General features: G+C 37.1%; 2 protein-coding genes across 3 annotated transcripts; one reads left to right on the top strand and one right to left on the bottom strand.

Moving 5' to 3' along the window:
* Positions 1 to 7,885: 7,885 nt before the first annotated feature.
* MS3_00008929 (uncharacterized protein) lies at positions 7,886 to 10,241 on the top strand. Its single transcript, XM_051217271.1, has one exon. The coding sequence runs from the start codon at positions 8,638 to 8,640 to the stop codon at positions 9,550 to 9,552; it is 915 nt and encodes a 304-aa protein (XP_051073900.1). The 5' UTR covers positions 7,886 to 8,637; the 3' UTR covers positions 9,553 to 10,241.
* Positions 10,242 to 11,835: 1,594 nt separating this feature from the next.
* Positions 11,836 to 20,260, bottom strand: TTC1_1 (the record flags this gene model as incomplete). 2 transcript variants are annotated; one of them, XM_012946184.3, is made up of 4 exons in its annotated part: positions 11,836 to 12,296; positions 16,396 to 16,581; positions 19,868 to 20,041; positions 20,075 to 20,260. In XM_012946184.3, 4 exons carry the CDS (start codon positions 20,258 to 20,260, stop codon positions 12,108 to 12,110), a joined length of 735 nt encoding a protein of 244 aa, XP_012801638.1. In that variant the 3' UTR covers positions 11,836 to 12,107. The 2 variants fall into 2 exon arrangements, with proteins under 2 accessions (XP_012801638.1, XP_051073899.1); XM_051217262.1 differs by having other exon boundaries at positions 16,396 to 20,041.
* Positions 20,261 to 22,738: the final 2,478 nt, after the last annotated feature.

Here is a 22,738-nt window from a genome sequence, read left to right as displayed (position 1 = left end):
AAAACCTACTTAAAACAAACAATTCAAGTCTTAATTTAAAACAATTCCCATCACCTATCGATGGTATTCTAATCTACTGTGACACGACCAAGGCAATGCCGCGACCTTTCGTTCCCAAAAATATGCGAAAGTTGATATATAATAACTTTCATTCTTTGTCTCATCCTGGCGCAAAAGCTTCAACAAAACTAATCAATGCCAGTTATATATGGCCGAATTTACAGAAGGATGTACACAAATGGGTTAGAGAGTGTTCAGCATGTCAACAATCAAAGATTAATCGTCACACAAATTCACCCATAGGTGTTTTCTCGCAACCAGATGCACGTTTTGCCCATGTGCATATCGACTTGGTAGGTCCTTTACCACGTTCAAACGGTTTCAATTATCTTTTTACATGCATAGATCGATTTACCAGATTCCCTATAGCCATCCCGATAGCGGACATCACAGCGGAAACAGTAGCCAAAGTTTTCATGCAGAACTGGGTAACCATTTTTAGTACACCCATAACAATAACGACGGATAGAGGAGCGCAATTCGAATCCGAACTATTTAATAACTTGGCTAAACTTCTAGGCTCCAATAGGATACGCTGCACTGTATATCATCCTCAGGCTAATGGGATGGTAGAACGTTTTCACCGTCAGCTAAAAACCGCCCTTATATCTCACTCGAACCCCAATCAGTGGACAGAATTCCTACCATTAGTTATGTTGGGAATACGAACATCTGTCAAAACTGATGCACAGTGTTCAGCTGCGGAACTGGTTTTCGGAACAACTCTGAGACTACCCGGTGAATTTGTTAACCCTAATACTAACAGTCAAAAACTTAATTTAGAAAATTATGTAGATCAACTACGGGACCACATGTCTAAACTTAAGCCGATTAATACTCGTGAACAATCGCGCGCCGTATATATACCTAAAGACCTAAGCAATTGCACGCACGTCTGGATAAGATGTGACAAAATAAAAGCACCACTCAGTCCTCCATTTGAAGGTCCTTTCAAAGTCGTCTCAAGAAAATCTAAATATTTCGTGATAGAAAAACATGGAAACATCGACACAGTAAGTATTGATAGGCTAAAGCCGGCTTATCTAGATCATGAACCACCATACGTGTTGTTAGATCGTTTAACTGACAAATCCATTACGGAATCGAAATGTAAAGATAATAAATCTTTACAAATGACTAAAACGGTTCGCTGGGCACATCCAATTAGTCAGTTAAGGATGTTGACAGTTTCGGCTGCAGGATAAAATCTAACCACGCAGCTAATCACACCCTGCATCTACTTAAAAATAATTTTTTTTCCTCATTCCGCCTCACCGACAACTCCCCAGACCTTTTACCTTTGATATATACGTGTTATGTTAAATATTTTTTTAAAATACTGGACACATAAGCTAGGTATTCCGAAACGATGGCTGAGAATTTTAATCAAACTCATACAACTAACACTGGCAAATACAACGAATTCAAAAAGCAACCCAGAATACCAATCCGTTCTGGAGACCAAGCACTTACATGGAACCGAACAATTATCATTTACATTTATGTATTTCCATTTTGTATCTTATTATTTTATGCAGGCAGTGGAGCAGTTCTTCAGGTTCGCTTGGTTTTCACCATTACCTTTGAAGTAGATTCTTCTTTACTTTTTACTTGAGGGCGACTCAAGAGGCAGGTGAGTAAACACCTGATAGCCGGTCTGAGCACGGAAAAATCGTACCTCACCAACATGGTGTTGGGTAGCCCGCTCGCGGCACTTCCTCAGATATTCTTATTCCACATTCTCACACTTTCTCTTGAAGGCACGCAGCAAACCATCGGCGATAGTTGTAGAAGAAATCACATGCTACAAAATAAGATGGCATCCATGGACTATCGTTGACAGCGTCAGTCGTCACTGATTGTAAGTCAAACAGTGAGGGAGTTGATAATTTTCCCTTGGGATGAGAAATAGAACTAAGGTGTTTTCGATAGTTAGGTTAACCGAACCGACGTTCCTACGGAAGTCGATTCTAGGGGGAAGCTAATGTAACAGCTTAGGTTGGTTGGTTAAGAGTTGACCCCAAACAACCAAGTATATGCCAAAACAGTATTGTTCAAGTATTCATTCACTTCCTTGTTTTATATAAGCGTTATATTCCCTATTATCTTATATTGAATGTTGAGAGCCTTTGTTTGTCTGAACAGATAATCCCACGCTCCACTGTGACTGCGCTAAGATCGAAATAAAGACCTATTCACTACTTGTCTGGTCTCTTCTATCAATAGCACGAGGGTTACGTTTAGACACGAAATATTCACCAGTTGGATAAGTCGTCTTCCCCTCAAGCCGTCTCCCAAGTACAGTACACCTGTCGCAACCTGCCTTACCATTGTGATCAACCGTATACCTAACAGCAGAATGAGCAAATGTTTCACATATTACAGTGGACAACTTAATAGATATTTATTTAGTAAACTTAGTACTAAACAGACCTACGTCAGTCATTTCTTTTATTTCAGAAATTGTGTCGGGAGAAAATTCGTTGAGTTCTGCCGGTTTACTATTCCCTCCGTAGATCCCTATCATGAACACGTCACTAAACCTTGGGGCAACGATCCGTCCTAATATAGGCCATAAATGTTGATTAGAGCTCCTAGGCATAGAAAGTCCATCTACATTAATATACAAATTTAAAGTATCAATATCAAAAGTACACAACCAAAGTTCAACATATCTAAGCAGATTGGTTTTCAATCCGAGGTGGTAGTAAACCCCACTGCTGATGAACTTTGCTCGGTCACTTGTACATGTCCTCAGGACACTTCTGATGCTCCTTGGTGAGTCTGGAACCAGGTCTCGGAAATCATTCAGAATGCGGTCAGCATCACTGATGCTGAGAACGCTTTTTGTAATTGATTTCATCAATACATTGTTGATCCACTCTTTACGATTTACGAACTTTTGAGAACATAAATTAACGTCATTACATCCTATAAGAAATATATTAGCGTATTCATTTTATATACATACCAGTATTATCTAGAAGCCTTTGATTGCTGTAGCTAGTGGATAGTGTAACAGTTGAAGGATTCTCATTACAATTAATTTCTCTCTCGACTGCTATCAATTAAATATACACCACAGTTAAAGTCAGTTACCTTTGATTGCGCTTTCACTGGCAAACTAACTAAACGGAAGCAAGTTATGTTTTTTTCATGAAATCTGTTCTTATTTTATTCCACCGTCTGTTATAAGTCGATCTATGATAGTCAAGGACGCTTGAGGCGTTAATATCGGTCCCATGTCTACGAGCTCTCTCAGTGACTTTATTTGAACTCATAGTACTGGACTAACAAGGTAATTAGTTATAATAAACATGAAAAATGGAGAGCACGTCACTCACCTGCATCACTTCATTTATTTGTGATGGCTACCAAGCATGTCTGAACTCTCTAGCTAGACAAAAAACGAAGTCAGTGTATATGCGTCTCAGCCAATTCCCTGTGTCCGTATTTTGTTACTTGTGTTAATGAAAATAGTTTTTTATCAAGCGGTGCGTTATTTTGTCGACGTTTATGAAAATATTAGTACGGGATGCGGCATATTCAAACACCGCACATTACGCATGATTGTCGACAAATGCACGACGTAAGGGGAGAAAACCGACATTCCCCCTTTATTTATGCTTTCGTCCCCTTTATTTCCCCTTTTTCGCCTTTACTTCCCCTTTAATGTTTGCTTGGGAATACAAGTGTATCAATTGAAACCCAAAATTATTGTGAGGCAAAGGTTTTTAATAACTTAACTTCTTATCATATTTTTGATTTTATCTTACTAAATATCTGGGTTTCCTAATGATTCACATGTTTTTGGTGGAAATTCCTATAAAAATGAGAAAAATATGTCGAATGAATTAAATCATGGTCGGAAATGAGATCGTGGAGAAGATTTGTAGCTCAGGTGGATGATTTTGGTGGAGTCTTGTTCTCTGAGCTGGATGGTTTGGTCGTGGAGCTTTCATCGTTCTTCTGAACGACATCATCAGCACAAACTTCAGATAGAATAAAGTGTTCGAATTACTCCATATGTGTTTCACAGCTTGTTCTGTGCACCTCGACGTTGATTGGTTCTTATTGACCTTAAATTTATCATTGTTTACTTCTTTGTTTTGGTCGTGTCTCTCATTGGTTTGATTTTTGTTCCTATATTTATGCATGATTTTCCTGATTGGTTGGTAAACTGGATTGATTTCAATATGAAACTATATCCCTGCTGCTCAACAACGACACAAATCTCAATAAATACACGAATCTTCAAATTCAAAGTCTACTGGAACTCATAGGTTTATATATTTTCAATTCAACAACAAAATCTACGAACAAACAAAAGGGACACCAATGGGATCACCAATATCAGGACTGATCGCAGAGGCAGTGATGCAAAGACTAGAAGCCACTATATTACCAGTGATCAAGCCAAAACTTTGGATTCGCTATGTAGACGACACCTTCGTCATCGTCAAAAAGAATGAACTGGAAAAAACCTACAAACTGATCAACAACGTTTTCAATAACATCAAGATCACAATGGAACAGGAGTCAAACAACCAACTAGCATTCTTGGATACATTGATCACTAGAACCAACACAGGAAAACTGGAAGCTCAAGTATATAGGAAACCGACCCATACAGTTCAAATCCTCAACTACAATAGCAACAACCCAAGAGCTCACAAAATCAAATGCGTGCACACATTGTTCAAGAGGGCGAGGACACACTGCAGCACACTGGCAGCACGAAAAAATGAATAGAAATACCTGAAGGACATATTTCAAAAGAACGGCTACCTAATCAACTTCATCAAAAAAACACCAACCGCACGCAGCATCAGAACCCAAGTCAAGCAAAAAATCAACAAAAGGATCACCCTACCGTACATACAAGGAATATCAGAAACCGCGACGAAACTGCTGAAAACCTTCGGGATAGGTGTGGCACACAAACCGACAAAATCACTACAATCAATCCTATGCAAACCAAAGGATGAAATAACAAAGGAAAACAAATCAAACATCATCTACAAAACAAATTGTACCAACTGCGAAAAACACTACATCGGACAAAGCGGACGCCCCCTCCACTTTCGCCTACATGAACATCAATTAGCAGTCAAACGCCATGATATCTCTTCACTTATATCAATGCAAGTGGATAACTACGGACACTCATTCGATTGGAAAAATGTAGAAATCTTAGAAAGAGGAAACTCCAAAAACACCAGAGAATTTTTAGAAGCCTGGCACTTAGGTCAATCAGCAATCAACAAGCATATTGAAATCAATCCAGTTTACCAACCAATCAGGAAAATCATGCATAAATATAGGAACAAAAATCAAACCAATGAGAGACACGACCAAAACAAAGAAGTAAACAATGATAAATTTAAGGTCAATAAGAACCAATCAACGTCGAGGTGCACAGAACAAGCTGTGAAACACATATGGAGTAATTCGAACACTTTATTCTATCTGAAGTTTGTGCTGATGATGTCGTTCAGAAGAACGATGAAAGCTCCACGACCAAACCATCCAGCTTAGAGAACAAAACTCCACCAAAAAGGATGGTCGGAAATCTAATACAAACTTGATTGATGCTGTTTTTATTAACGATCCATCATTCTTTGATTAGATTTTCAATAAGTTTGTGGGAAATGTTTCTGAAGTGTTAAATCTTGATGATTTTATGTTAAATGTTATTTGTCCTCATAATGCATTTATTTCTGGTGGAAAACTTGGTTAGTGTGAATCACGAATCCAAAGTGAATTCAGTTAGCCCGACCGTTGTTGCTACCTTGACGTGGTGGTCGGGCTTGCCTATCGTGATGAAGCAACCGAGCTATACTGTCTGGAACAACTGTTCCTCAAGGTCCTACCATGTCAGACAGGTCGGTTGAAGAGCGGTAAGACTAAAAGCAACAAACCCAAGGTCCGAAGGCGAAGTCGTACTGCTGACTGTACAGAGGTGTGACAGCAGTAAGGTGTTTCCTTCAGACAACCAGCATGACAGCTATGCTGCCTTCCCACAAGGAGGGGTGGGGTTAGAAAAGGTCGACCCTAAAAATGCACACCTCACCTTACCTCACGGATTTCCGTCTCCGGCGGTAAGGCCCTTTGAAGAACGGAGCCAACACGTCACAAACCTCTCACGAAAAGGCCGTGCGCGACCGGCCTCAAGCAGTTGTCCCTTGGGCACTGCGGTCACGCTCTCAGGTCACTGAGACCGCCTCTAATCCAATTTCCTTTTCAGGTACCTCCAGAAGAACCCTTCCACGGTGTGGGCGACCGGGAAGTGATAACCGCCCTCATACCTCTAACAGCACCCAAGACCACCGTATTCATAATCAACCTTCCTCTTCAATTCCTATTATTCCTCCTACATCGACTTTCAACCCTAAACTTCCTCCTTCGGCTTCCTCCTCAAGTGTCACCATAGCCAACGATTCTGTTGCTCAAAACTCTGTCCCAGGTCTACTGAAACCTCGCTCCAAACTACACATTGGAGCCTTCAACGTACGCACTCTATGTCAAATCGGTCAGCAGGCTTCCTTGGCTAAAACCCTAGAATCTCTTTCCATTGATGTATGCTGTGTCTCCGAAACACGCATACAGGATTCCAGTGTGGTCATTCACTTGACCTCACCTCGGCAAAACGGAGAGCCAACGAGATACACCCTACGTGTATCTGGTGACCCGATGGCCAGTTCTCGTGGGCTGGCAGGTGTAAGCATAGCACTAAGCATGAGGGCGGAACAAGCACTGCTAGAATGGATCCCCGTCAATAGTCGTCTATGTGCTGTTCGGCTAAACGGCTCCGTAAGAACTCGGAAGGATAGGGACACACGTCGTTGCCTTTTCGTCGTTTCTGCCTACGCTCCCACTGACTGCAGCTCAGATGATGTGAAAGATGAAGTTTACAGAAAGCTGTCCGAACTTCTTCAGAAAGCTAAACGCTCAGACATAGTACTCGTAGGGGGTGACTTTAATGCTCAGATAGGTAGCTTAAATCAAACAGAAAGGCATTTAGGTGGATATTTTAGCATTCCGGCACAGCGAACAGATAATGGTGACCGTCTGCTGCAACTGTGTTCAGACAATAGCTTATTTTTAGCAAACACAAATTTTAAGCATAAGGAGAGACATCGTCTAACGTGGTGACCGCCTGCACCAAACCAACGATGGACTCAAATAGACCATATTGCCATCAGTCATCGTTGGAGAGGGTCGGTAGGAGATTGTCGCTCATTCTGGAGTACCTGCTTGGACTCCGACCACGCCCTAATACGGGCACGCATCTGCTTGCGCTTCACTGGACGCAAAAAAGCCACAGTAAAAAGACCCATTAGAACCGAACTGAGTAGCGAGGAAACCAAAAGTAGGTTCCAGGAACAACTGAGGTCACGATTAGGTAGTTCTGAAGACGAGGCTGACCCAGATGTTGCTTGGAATGAAATATAAGAAGCTGTGGAAGCAGCAGTGACATCTATTAGCGACCTAAACCACAGAGTTTCAAAGAACCAGTGAATTTCTTCAAAGTCTATCACACTGATGGATTCTCGCAAACTCGTCCCATCAGGCTCCGAACATGATAAAGAGCGACAAGAAATCAGATCTAGGTTAAGAAAAAGTCTAAGAAACGACCGTGAGCAGTGGTGGGCAACGAAAGCAAAAGAGATGGAAAAGGCGGCGACTATAGGGAACACAAGACAGCTTTACAGACTAATAAAAGAAACTGGAATTAATAAGTCAAGTGTAAGTGAGATTATATCGGAAAAAGACGATACTCTCATCTGCTCCCAGTCCAGGCGTTTAGAACGATGGGCGGAACATTTCAGAGAACAGTTCAGTCGGCCTTCAGCTACTCTACAACTACCCTCCATTCCCAGACAGTGTGAATGGAACATTGAAGTAGGTCCCCCAACTCTTGCTGAAGTTCAAAAGGCTATAGTTAATCTGAAACGAGGAACGGCAGCTGGTCCAGATGGATTGGCTCCAGAGGTCTTTAAGGATGGTGGTCCAATTTTAGCGATTAGGTTGACTAATATTTTAGCTAAGATCTGGGAGTTAGACGTTATTCCATCTGGTTGGTCACAATCACTTATCGTCCCAATATATAAGAAAGGGTCAAAATCATCCTGTGACAACCACAGAGGGATTAGTTTAACTAATATAGTATCTAAAATACTAGCCTCGATAATTATCAGACGCCTAACTAAGACTTGTGAACTGCAAACACGAGAGAATCAAGCTGGTTTCAGACCTGGTCGTGGCTACATCGACCACATATTCACCATTCGTCAGATTCTAGAACACAGGCATACTTATCGGCGTCCGACAATGGTGGTCTTTCTCGACTTAAAAGCAGCATTTGACTCGGTAGACCGCGAGATTCTGTGGCAGTGTCTGTCATTGAAAGGCGTACCTCAGAAGTACATAAACCTTGTAAAAGCTCTTTACTCGAACACTACTAGTCGAGTCAGAGCTTATGGTTAACTGTCATCCACTTTTGCAACCTCAAGTGGTGTCCGTCAAGGCTGTCCACTTTCCCCATTTTTGTTTAACTTCATCATAGATCTACTGATGGAAATAACTTTCTCGTCGACTGAGTTCTCGGGTATTGATCTCCTACCAGGAGGTCCACTTATCGACTTAGAATACGCAGATGACATAGTCCTGTTTGGTGAAGACGCTGACAAAATGCAGAGTCTTCTGGTAGCACTGAGCAACAATGCCAGAATGTTTGGAATGCGCTTCTCTCCCTCTAAATGCAAGTTGTTGCTTCAGGACTGGTCTGCGTTAACACCTGAACTAAGGATAGGGAGTGAAGTAAACGAATGCGTTGACAACTTCACTTATCTTGGAAGTCTGATCAGCCCTAACGGGTTGGTATCGGACGAAATCTCAGCACGGATTCGAAAAGCTCGATTGGCTTTTGCCAACTTACGTCACCTATGGCGAAGGCGAGATATCCGTCTATCAATAAAAGGACGAGTATACTGCGCGGCAGTCCGTTCTGTTTTAATTTACGGTAGCGAAACATGGCCATTAAGAGTAGAAAACACTCGTAAGCTACTAGTATTTGACCACAGATGCCTTAGAAATAGTGCTGGTGTCTGCTGGGATCACCGGGTAAGTAATAGTGAGGTTAGACGCAAGGTATTAGAGAATGGTGGTAAATCAGTTGATGAGGTTGTGAATCTTCATCGACTGAGATGGTTGGGCCACGTGTTACGTATGCCTGAATACCGATTACCACGACGTGCAATGCTAACCGGTGTTGGGAATGGTTGGAAGAAGGTTAGGGGTGGCCAAACCAAAACGTGCTTGAAGTCACTAACTTCTAGTCTGAGCCATGTTGGTAGATGCAGACTACTTGGTTGGGGTCCGCGTGACTATCGTAACCAATGGTTGGAGACTCTTGGTGACATGGCTCAGAATCGATCACAATGGCGTCGGTGTATACACTCCCTGTCTTCCCTTAAAATAAGAGATTAAAATCACTTCATATCTTTCTTTCTACGAACCAATTGTTTCTTCTTGTACTATATCTCTATATGCAATCTTTCTCTTACATATTACTACCTTTGACCTAACCACTGCTATGAATCCGGTGTTCATCTTGTTGTGCTGATGCGGTATGGCAACCTGGACCGATGCACATATGTGCGTGGTCCTACGTTGTAGCTGACTGACTGACTGAATTCAGTTAGAATGATCTCATATCAAATGTGGTTAATCCTCACCATGAAGTCACTTCTAGTAGATCCAATAGTCAATGTAAGAAGTATGTTTTAAATAAAGCCACATTATTTGTGACTTGTGGATATGAAGATCCCACATTATTTCATAGGAAAGTATCGTGTTGGGAAATCTATGGTTCGGACTCTAGATATCATTGATCCAAGTACACAACCGGCATGTTGATCAAATACAATTCCAGGAACCAAGTGAGTCTGTTCCAATTTCGGTTGTTAATTCCAATACTGATGAGTACATCCTAAATCATACAGAGTCTACATCCAATACACAGTCGAACAAACACGGCAAACCTAAGGAAAAGTACAATTGATTGCAGAAATTTGGATCCCTATTTAAGCTGTGGTGTTTGTACAAACTAATGATTACTTTGTGCTTGATTTCTCGCTTATTACCAAGTCCAAATACAACACATTAATTTGTGCTCATCTACCTCTATTTTCTGCAAATTGCACCATTCCGGGAATCCTGAATTGGTACAATAATTCGAATACTCATAATTAACATACATCAAGGGATTCATTTTAGAGTGTGATAATCAAAAATAATCGAATTCACTATATTAACTAATAAATCTCAAAATTGTCCTATACATACATATTTTGAGTTCGGATCAGGAGCGTAATACATACAAAGGCATTATTAATAAGCACAAACGCCACACATTCCTAAAGAAAACTTCAGGGATTTTCTAGCTTGCTATTCAGATGTTATAAATTCGACGGTAATCTTCGTTCAGATTAGCAAATGTTTGATTATACCACTTCAGAACGGAAGCTTCTAGCTACCTTCCTTGCTACTCACGTCATTGTGGAAATACTTAACGGAACTACTCGTAAATACCGACCCCAAAATTATTTTACTTGATTCGCTAAAGAGAGTTCTACCAGTTGGACTTGGTCACACATATCACACAAGTTTGTCTAAACTACTATTTGGATAGTTGTATGCGTATATCGGGTTACAATACTTCTAGATAAAGAGCATCTGGAGTGGTAAACTACGATTGTTTGTTTCGAAATTCATTAGAGGCTCCCCTAAACAACCAAAGGATTAGCTGATCAGGGGATTACAGGCGGTAACTTATCTCCATTTCCGTGTTCTCATATAACATTATTATGGATTTGAAACCTAATGTATAAAATCATTACGCTAAAGATAATTGAAATGGGCATCCAGCAAGACGATATTTGACTGGTAAATATATATCTCCGTAACATCACATCATTGCTCCCAAAAACTTCGCTCACTACACATTAAAATACACGAACTCCATTAGCAAATACTACCATAAACTGAAGGCACTATTGAAGTATTGATTAGTGCAGTCACACATCCTATATATTTAATCAACTCCATATTCTAAAAGGTCTTTACCCACAGTTTGCATTTGTGATAATAAAACTTATTATTGACACTTCATTCTTGATGAGACGGGCTGACGGGTGTCCGCAACCAAATGACTTGGTCATGAAAGTCATATCGAATGCAAAATTCAAAATATTACGAAAAGCTTTATTAAGACTTCTCCTAACTAAATGTTAAGTAAAAGTACATCCAATACTTAAATTTTAACCGCTGATATAATTTAGATCAGTTTCACTTCTGAGACAAATGAACACCCTAAACACGACACCAATTTCAAATCAAGGATGTTATGAAATAAGTTTTGAGGCTATAATGTGAACAAAAAATGCAACTGAAGTGACACATATCAGTCACGAATCCCAAATATCGTGTGTGGGCGCACACACAGATAGACTCTACATTTACTCAAACCGCTAGGTTTGAAGTTGAATAAAGAGCAAACGGAATTACTATTTAGTATATTTATTCGTCTGTCTACGTCCGGTCCATCGACAGTTTAACAAAACTAAAACATCCATTCTAAGCTACCTCATCATGACTACTGAAATATAATGACAACACCAGTGAAATCCTGATACGTCATCAAATTATGTTTTTACGACGGCAAACTATTAAATTGATGTTCATCAAATCATTTCTAGAAAAAAAAGCTAATTTAATTAATAAAGAATCACAATTTAAGTATAAAGTGGACACATAAATGGTAAGCATATATGAATTTTTTGAATCTCTTTAATTGCCAAAAAATTCATACGTAGAGTGACTTCGCTTAAGTCACCTCACAAATGGAGTTAAAAAAAGAAAAAAGAACAAATAATACAGAAACAAAATGTCACAACATTTGTTGTATTGAAATCTCGTGAAAAGGGAAAATATACCGATTGAAAACAAACAAAGCCATGGAATCACTTTTTTACAAGTGTTCACTAAGGTGAGGGTGCAGTATTTTGAACAAAATTTATGGAATAGCCTTCTGATTCAGGATTCTTTTGTACTTTGAAATTGTCAGTTGATAGACCAAAAGGTTTTAAAATCAGATTACCTAACTGCTTTAATTGACCAAACATTTCCTCCTTCATTTTTTCATTTTGAATATGGATACGCTCCGGAAGGGTCTAGAAATACGTAAAACAAGAATGGGTTGCAAAACGAATAAAGACATTTTTTATCTGTTATATAAAGTTTGTATCAAACAATAAAGCTCACATAAGGAAATGGGTTGAGGTGAACTAATCATTTATACAGACCTGATTTCAGATTAGAATCAAACTAGATACTCTAGTCTTCTAACCTCTCCAACGTACAAAAATAGTTTACTTGAACATAATATATGTTTGAGAACCCCAGTATTTAGTGTATTTTTAAAATGAAGTTAGACAGTCATTGGGCCCATTTATTGAAGACTGAGAATATCTGACTACCTAAAAGAATTAAATGGGAATGTTTTTGGACGGGCGACACTATGGTTACTAGCTACTCCCCTAGTGTCTAGATACATTTCTACAGTGAAAACATTTATAATGAATCTATTAGAGTACAACAAAGTAATTTAAGGTATTCAGTATTTCTGCATGTTGTATGATGTTAACTATATCTCTTTCAAAAACGATACTGATACCACTCTATTATCGAAAATTAGATTTGGTTCGACATATACATCGATGTTGTATGATTGTTTGATTTTATAACTTTATTTAAAAATATGAGTAGAACAGATTGATTACAGTATTAACAGCGATTAGGAGTAGAATATAAAAAACCACTAGATAATCATCAGGTCAACGCTCGAAAAAAATAAGATAGAAATAATTAACTATGCTTCAGATTAGAAAAACTCGAAAAGCTGTTTTGATGCAATTTTTAATTATCAGTTATCAATGCTAAAAGAAACATTGTCACAGAAATTCGAAACAGAATGTATGACAGAATATGCCCTGGACACCGTTTTTGTGAACGCGATCTAATAAGTAAAATTCAATTACCTATGATAATATAACGCATAACCTAACTCGGAAGATAAACAGATAAACATACCAGGGTAAAATACTATAATAACAACATCAAAGACAGAAAAAGATCAAATGAAGGATGTTATAACCAATCTGTTAATGTGCTTCTTATTTATTTATGTTTGAGAAGAAATGGAAATATTTCGAGATATTCAGTACTAACACAATTATCAAAACTAAACATTTTTATTTGCTATATGACTGAAATTTGAAACTGTGGGTGGTAAACGCTCAAGCGAAAACCTAAATTAGAGGAAACGTTTTTGATTTCTTTAAATTGATCCTGAGAAGTTTTTAATAAACCAAACTTCTTTCCGCAAACTTTCAAACAACTGGAAAAAAGTGAAATTCGAAACCAACTGACACTTCCATTCACAATGTCGTAGGTGTATACACCCTTTGTCTTACTTTAAACCGTGAGATTAAAATTGCTTTATATCATTCCTTCTACGAACTAACTCTTTCTTCCTGTACTATATTCTTACCCACAATCTTTCTTTTATAAATTACTACCATTGAAGTAACTACTATGAATTTGGTGTTCATCTTGTGTCAGTGAGGTGTGGCAACCTGGAACGATGCATATATGTGCCCGGTCCTACGTTGTAGCTGATTGACTTATAATAGAATATTTAAAAAGATCATAATCAACTGACTTTCATATGAAAACCTAAGAAGAAAGAAAATGTATTACCCAGGATCAATTTTCAGTTATATTAAATATACGGTACAAACTATGATAACTCTTTAGTCAGTTTTAGAAACAACATTAAGCTTATATTACTTCCAGCTCTCAATCTAAAGTAAATAAGCAACAGGAATGGATTTATCGATCTATCTTCATAATATCATTTAGACAGAAAAATAGATTTTTTACCAACGTGTTCCATAAAGATGGCATCATTTGAACTTAGACTCCTACAAAAATACAATTTAGTGCTCATGAATAGTGATTACATCTACAGACAAAGTTAAATGAACAATAAAATATCATCTGAAAAATCAGAGTTCATTAAAACTGAAGTATGAAGAGGTCAATTTGATCATTAGAATACACATAAATGAAAACGGCTTCAAAAACAAACGAAGTATTGGCTTGTTAATGCTACATAAACATAACCACACGAATCTAATATTAGTGAGAAATGATGATGTCACCAAGTGTCAAACTATTTACAGAACTAAACTTATCAATTTTACAGTCAGTAACACAACTATAATCAACATAACCTAAAATAATATGGTACCCATTTTTAGGTTTATGTACTCAGTTTGAAATCACTTTTTGTATCGTAGTAGTAATTCTGGACTATACACAGCAAAGTGAGGAGTTTTGTTTTGTAATCTAATGATAGAAAGTCAGGTACTTTAACGTATATATCATATCCTCACTGAAAGTATTCAACTAAAAGACAATCAAGAAGACTGAACAAAGGATTGCATGATCACAACTGTACTCTTCGTTTTTCATACGAGTTTGATGCACAAAGGTGCTAGATAAAATAAACGTGATTACGAATGACATAACATACGATCAACTGCGATCCCACAATTTGAATTTTCAGAAAACCATACACTCTACTATTCATCATAACCCCATACAAAATATACCCTAGAAAAGATTTTGATATCCAAATTATGCATAAACGAATTATCGTATGGACAAACATTGAATCGTTGAAAAGAATGTGCTAATAGTTAAAAATACATCCTAGGAGTATTCGACTATATTGTTTTTAGTGTGCAACTAATCGATCATTAAAGTGGATCAGCAGAATCTTACATTATTCCTGAAAGCAAACGATATATATATATATCAGAAGAGGTTTTGTCGGTATTATAGTAATTTTAATAGTCGGGATCATGAGTCTATATATATAGTTGTGAATTCCTAATAATTTTAATCCATAATTTATACAGTCATACGACAGAGTTATAAAGTCATAAGGTACGACTATTTATAAATCTAAGGAGATGAATAGCTAACACATTTGGGATGCAAAACGATGAGACTCATTTACCTAACCGTAATTTTAGAATAATAGAGGGTACAACAATGATGATGAACTAAAAGGAAGCTAATATCCAGTATTTACAAAACAACTTTGAAAAAATATAAGACATTGATTTTGCATGCTATCACGTTTCTCAACTTCGGCACTTGCATAAACTGAAAGTTTTGGTGCCAAATTCATAACATGCATACCACTGTTTCTGCTGTTTATAACACAGTAGAAAGATAACACGTCTCACAAATATGAGCACATAACTTAGGCCATTTTTAAATAATGGAATTTTTCTACATAGATTAATACAATATAAAAAAACTAACATGATAAGAACTATAGGAAAATAAAACTTGTTTTGCGGAAATAAACAGCGTTAGGTCAGTCAAAAGAAATTAATGTGACTGAGGAAAAAGGTACGTAATTTTGCTATGTCCAGGAATAGGAAGAGGACAAAGAATGAGTACAATTGCGTGACTATATCCAAGTTTAGGTTTATAAGTCAACGGATTACGAATACCTTGCATACTCCAGTCAGAAAATCCAAACCTTCCTACACAGACAAGACTAACACTTTTTAGCTTAGCAAGGTGATACCATTACATGATCTAGTCACCCTTACGCACTTCGTAACTCACTTTGATGCCATTCTATATAAAATGCTGAAGCAGATGATTGTAGTGAATGTATAACCAATTACCTTGTTAGATAAAAGTTGGTAGTCTCTTCAACCAACTAACCACCTTTACTACACAATAGATCGACAATACTCATGAACAAACGTTTGTAATAAAAAAAATGTCTACTCAAGTTTCACAACCCACAAGTAATACATAATAGACTTCTGAGTAGCACATTGACTGTTTGAAGATAAACATTTTGCTCTCAAAACGTTAATCGTAGCTATCACTCACGAACCCACATACAGAGAACATTTGCAATGGTGGATTTAGAACATTGAACTATGTCACTTTCGAAAAAACCTCGGATAACATTTAGTGAATAAAGTTAACTGTTACCTACCAGTTAAACATACATCTCTTGATTAGTTTGAAATTGTGATCCTAACTAACAGAAAATTTCTAGGTTACTACCAAACGCTACGAAAAAATTAAATTCCCTTAAAAATAAATTAAAAACAGTAACATAAGTAGTACAAAACAGCAGAAAGAAGCCGTTAACATGAGTAGCAAACTTACAGCACATGCATGACGAGCTTTTTGATTACTCGGGTCTAACTGTAAAATTTTTTTATAATCTTCAAGTGCATCTGACAGTCTGTCCTTGCTTTCCAACAAAGTGGCACGTCGCTCCAAACATTTGGCGTAATCTGGTTGTAAGTTCAAAGATTCATTACAGTCCAAGATCGCTGCTTCGGGAGAATCCTACTTTTTAAAGAAAGAAGCTTAGCTAATCTAGAGTATGAGAAAAAAGCCAAGGGACATCTACAAGAGGGTCCATATGAACAAATTAAAGAAGCAAAAAGTAGAACAACTCTTAATAAACTCAAGGCGGAAACCAGCAAACTCTTACAGTCATTAAAGGCTAAGCTAGGATCGTCCTTATGGTTTATGTTATATCCAAAGAGTTGTAATCCATGCAGATTTTATGGACTCCCAAAGATCCACAAGAGTAATACTCCACTAAGACCAGTGGTAGACTTTACAAATTCACCGACTTACAATCTAGCTAAATATCTAGCTAAGATACTCAAAACATGTGAAAAACTGATTAATCATGGAATTAAAAACTACGGAATTCAAGAACTTGACTGATACCATCGATATAGAAGAGGATGAAATAATGGCAAGTTCTGATGTATCTTCCTTATTCACTAATGTACCTATCAATCGAGCTTTGGATATTATCAATGATTGTTTAGAATCTGATTTAGATTTGAATTTACGTTGCCCATTAGATCCACCGGAGGTTATCAAATGCTTAGAATTATGTTTAAGATCTACCTTGTTCATATTTCGAGGTCACCTGTATAGACAGAAAAAGGGTATAGCAATGGGCTCACCAGTTTCTCCGATTGTAGCGAATTTATTCATGCATTCCCTAGAAACTAGTGCAATCGCTAGAAGTGTATATCCACCAAAGTTATGGTTACGGTATGTAGACGATATTTTTATTATCAATAAACGGGATGGTTTAGAAGAACTATTTAACAATGTAAACAGCATTTCAGAAAGCATTAAGCTAACGAAGGAACTAGAATCAGTTGACCACAAACTAGCATTTCTAGATTGTTTAGTTGAACGTAGGCACAATAATAATAAGTTGAAAATAAATGTTTACAGGAAATCAACACATTCCGAGAGATACGTAGATTTTGATTCAGCTCATGCACAGTGCACGAAAATTAATGTTGTAAAAAATGTAATGAACAGAAGTACTAAGATTGTTACAGATAAGGAAGACCAACGAACTGAATTAAATAAAGTATTTTCTACTCTTAGGGATAACAACTACCCAAAAGAGTTTTGAAAGAAGATTATTAAAAGTGAAAGAAAAACTAAACTAGAATGTATGCGAAAAGTTTCGAAGTACACCGTAGTCATACCATACCGTAGTGAAACACCAGAAGAAATCAAACGGATTCTAAACAAACATGATATAAGAGTGTATTTTAGAGCAAATAACACATTAAGATCGACATTGGTGAAAGTTAAGGACAAGTTAGCAAAGGAAGAACAACAGAATATTATGTATGAGATCAACTGTCATGATTGTAATGCAGCCTATGTTGGAGAAACATCCAGGCAATTGAATGTAAGATTGAAGGAACACAAACAATGTTTGAAAAATGTCCCCAAATCCTCGTTTGATTTGAAGAAACTTGAGAATAAGTCTGCGATAGCGTTACATGCATTAGAAACAGGACACAAGATTAATTTTGAAGGGACCAAAATACTTCAGAAAGGTTTTAACACCCATAAAGAAAGATTGGCAGCAGAAGCACTGTACATATGGGCGAACAAGAACAACCTGAACCGAAAAGATGGTATTCAACTGGCGACTACCTGGCGAATTTCGTTGTGACAAGTAATTTGAACCCTATCTTTATTCAACCTGTCTATTTCAAATGCATCGTTATTTTTGACTGATTTCAATGAGTTTTTAGCAACGCAATTTAGGTATTTGTTTGACATGTACAACGATGATTCATTAACAATTTTATCAACCTTGAACTTGCAATTTTATTTATTTACTTGTTCCTTCATATATAACATATCAACACAGAACATCAATAATTAATCTCACACATACAATTTGTTATTCAGTTAATTATTTCCGTGTGGTTAATTTTTCACATGAATTGTAGTTAACTGACTCATTTTATCCTATTTTACAAAAATCAACATCCAAATTTGATTGGTGTAACACAGTATAGTTATGATTGTTAAAAGCTATATATTTCTTTGATGACTTTGATTATTACCCTGAAGAAGTCCAGACAGGTTGGCTGGACGAAACGTTGGAATTATTTAAATTTCAATCGCAGAGATTGTTTTAATTATAATTTTCACCTATTATGACTTCCATTTACTCGGCGCTCAATTGGTACCCAAATATTTGTTCTAATCTTGACGAATACTGGCATATACAGTACATGTTTGAGGATAGCATGAGCAATGCAATTAGGTCGATATGTTGTCTTGATCCGAGTATCATTTTATGTTACTACAAAATTTTGAGTTACTGTGAACAACCCTATAACCCGATTGTGGAATAAGTAGGTAGTTTTGTGTTTATCTGCGGCTGGTTTTTGGAGCACAAAACAGGAATCTATGTAAAGGATGATTCGGGAGAGCACAAGATGAAAGGCGTCAGCCTGGATCCCTACAATCAACGAACGTTTCCATCAGAAAAAACCACCTACGAGCATGACTGGAGCATACGAGTATCTTTCCTGATTTGTATGCAACCACGAAATTGTTTTCTTTTAACAGTTTACGTGGATTTATTATCGTATAATCACTCAAATAAGACAATTTTTAATATGCGAATGCTTAGAAAAAAAGTATGGGTTCAAGAGAAAAAATGATATGCTATCACATCGATGAACTAATGTCGTGCATTCCTTGATCCGAAAACGGAACACTTATTTATGACCTAGCAAGGTCGGTTGACTATGTTAGATATATATTAACATAATTCCTCACGTACAAGTTATTTACCTGCAACTGTTATTTCCTGACTAAACAGGCTGAAATTTGTTGCTTAGAGGCATCCATACAAAATGGTTACACTGATAAGGCCGGAACTTCTCGAACTTTTAGCTCCAGACTGTAGCAACTAATTTGATTTAAGAGAATGAGCAGTGGCTTAAAGCTGATTATATGGACTTACATTTAATGCATGGGGTATTCAGTAAAGCAAAGAGCATATTCGCACATTTGAATGAAGTGAAAAGGATCCCAGTTTACCATGTTAATATGAGCGACTTAGTGCAAACTACTACAAATTTGTATGAAATAAATGTGGCTGAATGCTTACAATGAGCATAAAAGATACATATATAGTAAATTTCTTTACAAAAAGGATAAGACAAATTATAGTCATGCTGTAGTAATCAAGATGCAAAATTTAGGATAAATATACAACGATCAATTTCGATAATGCAAGAGCGAAATGAGAGCCCTCATAGAAATGTAGACGACTAACCAATTTTATATGACATGCAGCTCTATTGGCATAAATCACAGAGCGTTCAACGGCACACTTCAACGGGCAAAGGTCAAGAGCTTCCGTGTATTTCATTAAAGCCTCATTAAAAGAGTCAGACTTAAAAAGAGCATTTCCCTTGTCTTTTGTGGCAACTGCAATATCCCTTCGTTCCTAATCTAAATATTAAATCAATGGAATTCAAACCTCAATTTCCTGAACGGTTAGTGATTCCTCTTCTAGTCTTCTATCTTCAAGTGATTTTTCTTGGACTCCATTATTTTCCGAAAACCTGTCAAAGCTTACAGCCTCTTTAAAATCCGAAGAGGATTCTGGCGGTGAACCTGGAGAGAAGTCCTGGGCATCAACAAACTCATCCGAACATGAAGACATGTGACCTTCTGTTTTGAAACGCGACAAGGTTATTTCCAGAATTCCGCAGTCAGTGAACAACTATAAATATTTCAACCTGCTGTCATCGGAAAATAAACTTTCATTCATCAAACTCTGAAGTCTAAAAATGATTGATAATAAACTTTGAATTACGAGACCTCAATAAAAAGCGATTCCAATGGATCAAAACAGTTCAGGAAAAGGAAATTACAGGAAAGGGGTTATAACACATGCTGTTATGTAATCCTTACGAGTCACATGTTGAGTTTCTCCGTTTGCTCAGTTCATTGGTTTAGTCTATAAACTTGTATTCTTCGCCAGTCTTTTATATTATATGTTCGGCTGCGTTAAATTACACTTTTGAGCTGACTCCTGCTATGTTGTATTAGTTAATTGGAGAACAAAAAGGTTCACTACAATGGTTCTTAGGCAAATTTCGTCTTTCTGAAGTTTTTCGAAATGTTTTTTTGAGATACGTATTGCTTAGTCAATTCTATTTTTATCAATACCAAACCAAATCTATCAGTGTTGATAATATTTAGTTCCATCTTAGTTCAGATTAACGAATTAACGATAAGCTTAGACACGTAGTGTAGGGATTAAAAGAATGCTTAGTTGGCAGGTGTGTTGTTGTCCCTCTACCATCCTTAAGACGACCCATTCTAACTCGCCTTTACATTCTGTATGGAGAGCTTATACTGATGTCAGTCTAAACCACATAAGCTCTTTCAGTATGTAGATCACCAACGTAGATGATCTATGTCAAATGATTAGGGACCTACTCGAGTTAGACAGGAATAGTGTGACTAACCAGCTAACTTCTAAGTCACACTTCGTGGTAAGCATTTAACTTGGATTACTCCTTCGTCACATCTAGGTAGTATGGTTGCTTTGAAAACCGTATAACCCAAAGGACGTTATTACGGAAATATATTAGTAAGAATGAGTACAGATAAGATAGCGAGATCACTGGCGTATGGGCCAGTACATAGCGTACGATCAACAAATGCACGTTGCTTATACTTGACTTAGACAAGGATCGATGATCTGTTCGATATTTACTGACGCAACTGTAGGATGATTTGGCTAGGACTCAGTGACATTTCACTGGCCCTAAAAGTAAGTGTTTACATGATTGTAGAGAAAATGTTTGTAGTACTTCAAAGTGCAAAATTTTATAAAAGTTGCCTCATTTATTGATTAGAAACGGTCTACAACCCAATCTACTTTTATTCAAGTTCAGGCGATTTTAGTATCCATATTTAGTTACTGTTAACAGTTCAAGTCAATACTGTTTTTAAAGGGTACCCATGGATCTTAATAGTGTGATACATTAATTGAAGGTGGTCTTATTTTATTCCACATTCTATAGGATAAAGAATAAATGTAGTCAAGTGCACTTCGTAATTCCTCAGCTTCAGACAACAAACTAACTTCCTAGTTTGACTCTTAGTACAGTTTATATTATCAATTTTTATGAAGTTTATGGATTTTTTGATGAAATCTCATCAAGCTGACGAAATTTTAACAATACTCTGATTAATGTTGGCTGTATACTATAGTAAGGTTTTTAGTAGTTCATAACTGAGGCAAACAAACATCTCAAACGGCCTATGAAGTATTCATACTGTAGATATTATGAATGGACTACTTTACAATTTTAAGATCGTAAGGCAATTTATTGAAGGTTGTTCAGTTCAGTAATTCATGGGCAAACAGAACTTGTCTCAAAAATATAGTTTAATTGTCTAATATCCAGGATGCCCATATGACTTTGTTTCTTCCATACTATAAGATAGGAGACAATCGACTGAATATCTGTAATGTTTGTGCACAACAATGATTCCTCGGTAGATTTTTCCGTAGTTCGTTCGAATTCTAAATGTAATACGTTCATTTTTGTTCATCGAGTTCCATCTGCTTTAAATTGAAGTGTTCTTGAAATTCTTGGTCATTCCATCAACTCAACTAATACTTAAGTTAACCTATCCGTATAAAAATCACACATTTCTGTCCTTTGCTTAGCACCTTATTTATAACACACAATAACGCAATAATCTGCCTCAAAGCAATTAAAAATATAGATTTTTAAACCAGATTGCAATTACAAGGTTGAAATTTCAAAAGCTTGATCATAAACAACACGGTATCGCCTCCTAAAGTGGTCACAGTGATAATTTTATTCATGATACAATTTATTTAGTTAGCCAATATTTTTAGATGATAACCAGTGCTTGCGTACATGCCTTTCCATTTCCCGCTTTTGTCCATTAAAATTCTACTTTCAATCCCTGACAATTTCTACTTAGATTTTTCTGTACACGTAGTTACCACCATTACTTGCTTACTTAATTGCTTACGCCTTTTACCCCCAAATGGAGCATAGGCTGCCGACTAGCATTCTCCAACCCACTCTGTCCTCGGCCTTCCTTTCTAGTTCTAAGCAATGTTTGCGCACCCTTCCCATGTCTACCTCCA

This window comes from Schistosoma haematobium, chromosome 1, assembly GCF_000699445.3.
Source record: "Schistosoma haematobium chromosome 1, whole genome shotgun sequence".
Lineage (NCBI taxonomy): Eukaryota > Metazoa > Platyhelminthes > Trematoda > Strigeidida > Schistosomatidae > Schistosoma > Schistosoma haematobium.
Note: the sequence above shows the minus strand (reverse complement) of the source record. Positions and strands in the feature narration are given on the sequence as shown.

Excerpts from the sequence above, each read along its gene's own strand:
- MS3_00008929 (XM_051217271.1), top strand. The coding sequence starts at position 8,638 with ATGGAAATAACTTTCTCGTCGACTGAGTTCTCGGGTATTGATCTCCTA.